Below are 5,993 nucleotides of genomic sequence, written 5' to 3'. Positions count from 1 at the left end.
AGCTTTACCTGAAGGCTTCTAGCTGACTCTTTCTGCTATTCTGAGGGCATCCTCACTTTTTTCCACTGGTTCAACCTTCAGGGCTTGGCTGGAATCGGCAAGGGGGATCTGAGAAATTTGCCTCTGGCCAGGCAGGAAAGCTCACAAAGATTTTGGAGCGGGGCCATGACAAAGTCAGCTGACTCTGAGGAGTTTTAACAGGGCAGCTGTTTGGAGAAAGACTGGGGCCAATCAGGTGGACAGTGCAGCAGCCCAGGGTGCTGAGAGCCCACCAAGTCTGGCTAGAGCCCTGTGAGCAGAGAGAATGAGAGTGTAAGGGGGAGGTAAGGAAAAGGAGGAGGGAGGGAGGGTGATGAGGAGGGCACGGAGGTGCTCAGGATAATGAGGCAGGGATTTGAAATGGGTCTGACTCAGAGGATGGGGGAAAAGGAACTCCAGATGAAGGATGGGGGGAGGAGGGAGTTGGAGGAGGGTGGGAGAGAAGACAATGAGTACAATTCTGTCCCTATGGATCTAAGGTTTCTGAAGAGACATGCAGGACACGCGAGCAGAGGGATGGACGGCCCATCTTTCTGCTCCCATCACCTTTGGGAGAATTCTGCTCTCTTTCCCCCTCTCCTAGCCATGCCTTTCCCCTGCCACCCCAGGGGATGCTGGCTGCAAGGGGCTGACAGCACGAGGAGAAGCAGGGAAAAGCCCTCCCCCTCCCTCAGCACACTGCCATCTGCTGCAAAGCCCCACTCAGCCCACTCTCTGACCAGGAGGGGACAAAGTCTGGAAGGCCAAGGCTCCATCGAACAGGAGGGGGTGGAGAGAGGTGACCACAGTCACCTCCCCCCATCACAAATGTGTGCTTTTGGGAGAGGGATGCCTTGGGGTTCACTCTCAGCACAGACAGGCCCTTCCAGAGCCCCTGCCTCTCCCCGTCCCACGGAAATAAGGACACCACGAGGTGTTTGCTTGAAAGCCTTTATTGCAAGACAAGGGTCAGGCCTGAGCCCTCACTGTTTACCATTGCAATTGATGGGGAGACTAGTGTGCCTGGGGGAGTCCAGATACTTCCCGATCCTGGGCCTGGAGGAGAGCCCAGCTACATAGGCAGACAGTAAGGGGAAGTCTTCCAGGCAATGTGGGGCCAGTGTCAGGTGAATCAACAGCAGGTCCAGCAGGTTGTAATCCACAAAAGAGATCTGCAGGCAAGGGGCACCAGAGACCAGGTGAGCCAAGGGGAGCTGGGAGGGAGGGCAGCCCTGTGCTGGGAGCGGGAGCCTGGGATCCAGGCTCTCCCGGGTGTGACAGTCGGGTGCCCCAGAGCCTCACCTTGTCCCCCACGATAAATGCCCCTCCTCTGGGATTCTGGCTCAGCAGGACCTCAAAAGGCTTCAGCTGGGTGGGCAGGTCCTTCACGTAGGTGTCTTTGTCCTCCTCCTGCAAAGCCAAGAGCCCTGCAGCTCAGGAGGCATGCAAGGGACAAGGGGAAGAAGTGGGAGCCCCAGGATGTACCCTGACTTTGGCCTTCCCAGATTCCTTTCAGGCCTCCCTTAAGCCTGGACGCCCTTCCTCACACCTGGCTGGCCAGTCTTCCCTGCCCCTGCAGACCAGCACCTCTTACATAGCTCCTTGGAAAGAGTGATGAAGAAGCTCTCCTCTCACTTACAAAATGATGGTAGATGAGGTCAAGGTACTTGAGCCTGAGGGTCTCCACCCCATCATTGGCCACATCCAAGAGAGCAGCTTCTTGAAAGTTTGCGCCATAGAGTTCTAAAGATGAGGGAAGAGAAAGGGTGAGGGGAGGGAAAGGGTCCAGTCACCTTCCTGCCCATGGCCAACCCCTAGGCTCTTCTCAGCTCCCCTTCTCCTGGTCAAGCTGGGAGAAGGCTTCCCTGGGCAACCTGGCTCAGCAGGGTGGCCCTGCACTGAGAACTCTTCCTTCCAGCCAAATTGGTCCTCCTTCCAGTCCATCTCCCACCTCCTGCCTTTGTCCAGGCTGGGACCTCCCCCCACTGGACCTTACTCAGTTTCTGAAGGGCAAGTGGGTGTTCTTTCATCTCTGGCCTGCCTGGAACCTCACCAGTTGTTCCAAAATGCCATTGTATTTATTGGGTTTTTATCATCTCCCAACCTCTTCCCTCCCGACCTAAGTTCCCTGAGGGCAGGCCCTGACATTTTTTGACTCCGTTATCTCCCACTAAGTGCTTGGCACACCGTAGGTGCGCAATAGATGCTGAACTGAATTCAAAGCGATTTGAGTCTGGGCAGGGAACTTGTCTTCTCTGTATTCTAGCGCGGCTGAAGCAGGCCGGGGCCCAGACACGGTGCCCAGTAATCCTGGATGGATGGGCGGAAGGAGGGATGGAGGAAGGGAGGAATGGAGGAATAAGGGGATAGATGGTGCCCACGTGACTCCTCTACGCTGCCCCCCAGCAGGGCACAATGTTCATACCATACTTGCGCGCCAGGTATCTCAGGATGGCGTTGCTCTGGCAAAAGGTGAAGTCTCCATCTGTGAATTTGGGGAGCAGTTCGGAGAACTACGGGGCAGAGTCCAGGAGAAGCAGCTCAACGAAATGGCCCTCCAAGGCCCCGCGCACCCCCAGCTCTCGGCCTCCTCCTGCCTCCCAGAACTCCCCAATCCGCGCTCACCGCCCTCCCACCATCCCCCGTCCCCGCCCATCTGCGAGCCGGGCCACTCACACAGGCGGTCTTGAGTTCCTCCGACTCACACACGCACTTGTCTGGCTTCAGTCGCTCATCATGCCACTCCTGGCCCTGATCCACCAGGAGCATCCGGATGGCCTCGCATCGCCCTGGGGGGAGGGGCGGGGACAAAGGGGCTCAGCGGGGCCGCTGAGGGGAGGGGGCAGCCGGCTGCGGACTTCTGAGGTCCCGCTGGGACAAATCCCTCCCCGTCCCTGGGCCTGGTTCCTCCCGCGTAGAATCCAAGGGCCGAGGGCTAGGATATGGGGTGGGGGCTTCCACGTTCCTCTCCCACGTCCCTGCGGGCAGGTGGACTCCTCTCGTGGGGCCCCGGCCCTGCCGCCCCCGGTGCTGGGACCACGAGTTACCTCGGATGGGGAAGTAGGTGATGGTGTAAGGAGGCACTAGGAGAGACGGACAGAGAGAGGTCAGCGGGCCCTACTCTCCCCAAAGTCCTTTCCTCCCAGGCCCTCCCCCTCCCCCTATTCGATGCTCCTCCCTGGGAAGGCCCAGGCCTTACTCTCTGGAGATAGCGGCACACAGGAACCAGAGTACAAGGTAGCTGCATCCCAGAGGCCGCCCCGGCCTTAATATGCCTCGACCTCCACCTCCGCCCCACCCTTGACTCCACCTACCCTCCTTTTCCACCCCACCCTAGAACAGGAATGGGCAGAGTCCCTCAGGCCCCAGTACCACGGACAAGGGTAGGGGCAGGGGCAGGGCAGGAGTTGCAAGGGAGGAGTTTCGGAGGGGCACAGGCAACAAAAGAGTGACCTAGGAGGTGGTGCTAATTCACCAAGGCCTTAAGGGGGAGGGGGAAGGTGGGTCTGGAGGAAGGAGGAGATTCCAGGCATGGGTCCAGAGATGGGAGCTGGGGTCTGCTAAGGTCAGTGGCAAAGGACCATCAGCACAGGTGTTCTTGTTCCAGGACTCAGTTTCCGGGACTTAGATCAGATGACCTTTCGACTCCCGTCTAACTCTTATTTTCGTAAGCCCATGAAGTAGCATTTCCAACAAGTGCTCATCCAGCCTTTAGCTGAAGACCACTAGCGCTGGGGAGCACCACACTCCCGCATCCTGAAGGGGCAGTGCTGCCTCCAAGTGGACAATCTGCTTCCAAACACCAAAGGAAAACAATCTGCCACCTCCCAGGACTGCCAAGTGGTTGCTGACATTGCTTCACCAGCAGCAAGGAAAATGAGAAGACACCACATGCCTGCAGGGAACTAAGGCCCTTTATCTGGGGTTCTGCTCAAGAGCACCAAAATATAGAGGGAACTGGCATGATCTGATGCACACAAACCACTGCAGTGAGGACCTAAGTGAGCAGAGCTGCACCCAGAGGTGATCGGACTTTGGCCCATCCCACCTTCCTTTTCAAAAATTTGGGAGTTCCAAAGAATCCCCTCTCCCTCCCCTCTCCATGTCCTTGAGAAGGCAAGCAATTGGATACAGGTTAAATGTGCCGTTGGACAAAGCATACTTCCACACTAGATACATTGTGAAAGAAAAGAATGGACAACCACAAATCAAAATAAAATGAAGAAAGTAAAGGAAAAGTTGACTCCAGTGTGCATTCACAATCTGTCACTACGTTCTGCGGACACAGAGGGCATTTGCATCCTGAGTCCGTCAGAATTGTCTGGGATCATTGGCTTCCTGAGAATGGGAGAGTCTTTCACAGTTGGTCATCATATAACAATGCTGTTACTGTATAGAGCGTTCCCCTGCTTCTGCACATTTCACTTTGTATCAGTTCATGTTAAGTGTTTCCAGATTCTTCAGAGAGCATGCTGTCTGTCATTTCTTAGAGCACGATAGTATTCCATCCCCATCATATTCTTTTTAGACAGTTCAGTGAATCAGGCTCAGATGCTTCCTTGCTGCGTGACACTGGGCAAGTCACTAGCTGCTGTTTGCCTCAGTTTCCTCATCTGTCAAATGAGCTGGAGAAGAATGGCAAACTACTCCATCCATCTGCCAAGAGAACCCTAAATGAAATGAAGAAGTGTCAGCCATAACTGAAATGACTGAACAGCAACCAAATCACCGAAGTCTAAACTCTTGGGGCAAAGTTGCTGGAGCTCCCAAGAGTGCTTCCCTGAGTCTGTCTTCCCACAGCTTCCAAAACAACTGCTCCATTTTTTCTCCCATTTGTCAGTCTGTGTGTGTGTGTGTGTGTGTGCATGAGCTGTCCTCCTTTGTATTCTCCCTAGTATTCATTAATCATGGAGCATCTTTTCCTGTGGTTGTTCATTCCTTGCTTTTCTTCTCCTTGGGAAAACTCTCCCTGCCCTTTGACTGTCCCTCTCCCTGGGGAATCCACCTGAGGCTTGCCTGCTGGTTTTCCTTCCTGGTCTCTCTCAAGGATCACACCAGACTTCTCTCAGAGCTGTTGGATGGAGATCTGTTTTAGGGGAATGGGTCTAGAGGACTCCTCTGTGGGCTGCAGCGTGGCCTGCAAACTCTTTGAAATGCTGTGTGATACTGTCTCTTTGACATTCTGGGATTTCCTCTCTCATGGTTTCCCAGATGCAAACTCTGAAAGGTCGCTTTTCCCTTCCTTCTAGTTTGCATTTTCTTTCCCTTTTGCTCTTTTCATCTCAATAGTCATACAATTCAAGTGAACCTGCACAGCTGGAATGCACACCAGCAGCCTTTTGAGCCCCACCAGCTGGATTCATGTTGATAGACAGACAGGGTTTGGCTGCTGCCCTCTCCTCTGCCACTCTGCTCCCATTCCTGCAGAGATGGAAGGGGACCCTTGGCATGAGGGCAGTTCGGTAGTTTTGCTTTGTCTTTACACCTGCCAGGGCCAGGCTTCTGGGCATGGGTCTTTCTCTCTTTCCCTAGGCTCTTCCTAGAAAAGTGGACCACATCTGTGTTTGCTCATAGCTGTCCAAGCCATCTTTCTAAAACACAGGCCTGCCCCTGACCCTCACTAGCTCAAACAACCTCAGGGGCTCCCTAATCTTCTAGAATTTAGCCCTTCCTAACCTGTCCCTTCAGGTCCTGAGCTCCCTGCCTCCTTCCTGACCTTTGCAGCCTTGTTCCTGTTATCCTCTTCACCAGCTCCATTCTGGGGCCACACTGTGTTGGCAGACATTCCCTGATCTTGACTCCCCTTTCCAATGTTGCTCCTTGGTCCTGGTTCCTGAAGCATGACCCCTCCTCATGGCTCCCTCTCAGAATCCTTGTGGGAAAGACTTCCATGAGCCCCACGGCTCTTACGGTGCTCTCCATCCTCAAATTCCCTATGTGTTTACAATTAGTCTGGGTCTTGTGTCTTCCTCCTT

The 5,993-nt window shown here is 54.5% G+C and overlaps 1 protein-coding gene across 2 annotated transcripts; it reads right to left on the bottom strand.

Moving 5' to 3' along the window:
- Positions 1-955: 955 nt before the first annotated feature.
- On the bottom strand, positions 956-3,742 carry LOC140524650 (glutathione S-transferase P-like). 2 transcript variants are annotated; one of them, XM_072639331.1, is made up of 7 exons: positions 3,333-3,742; positions 3,066-3,101; positions 2,695-2,807; positions 2,444-2,531; positions 1,658-1,761; positions 1,321-1,428; positions 956-1,190 (listed from the first exon to the last, which is right to left on the bottom strand). In XM_072639331.1, the coding sequence occupies exons 3-7, from the start codon at positions 2,785-2,787 to the stop codon at positions 1,002-1,004; spliced, it is 582 nt and encodes a 193-aa protein (XP_072495432.1). In that variant the 5' UTR covers positions 2,788-2,807; positions 3,066-3,101; positions 3,333-3,742; the 3' UTR covers positions 956-1,001. The 2 variants fall into 2 exon arrangements, with proteins under 2 accessions (XP_072495432.1, XP_072495431.1); XM_072639330.1 differs by having other exon boundaries at positions 3,218-3,468.
- Between the last annotated feature and the right edge of the window lie 2,251 nt (positions 3,743-5,993).

The sequence above is a fragment of the Notamacropus eugenii genome, chromosome 2 (genome assembly GCF_028372415.1).
Source record: "Notamacropus eugenii isolate mMacEug1 chromosome 2, mMacEug1.pri_v2, whole genome shotgun sequence".
NCBI lineage: Eukaryota > Metazoa > Chordata > Mammalia > Diprotodontia > Macropodidae > Notamacropus > Notamacropus eugenii.
The sequence above is the reverse complement of the archived record's forward strand: the minus strand, read 5'-3'. Positions and strand labels throughout refer to the sequence as shown.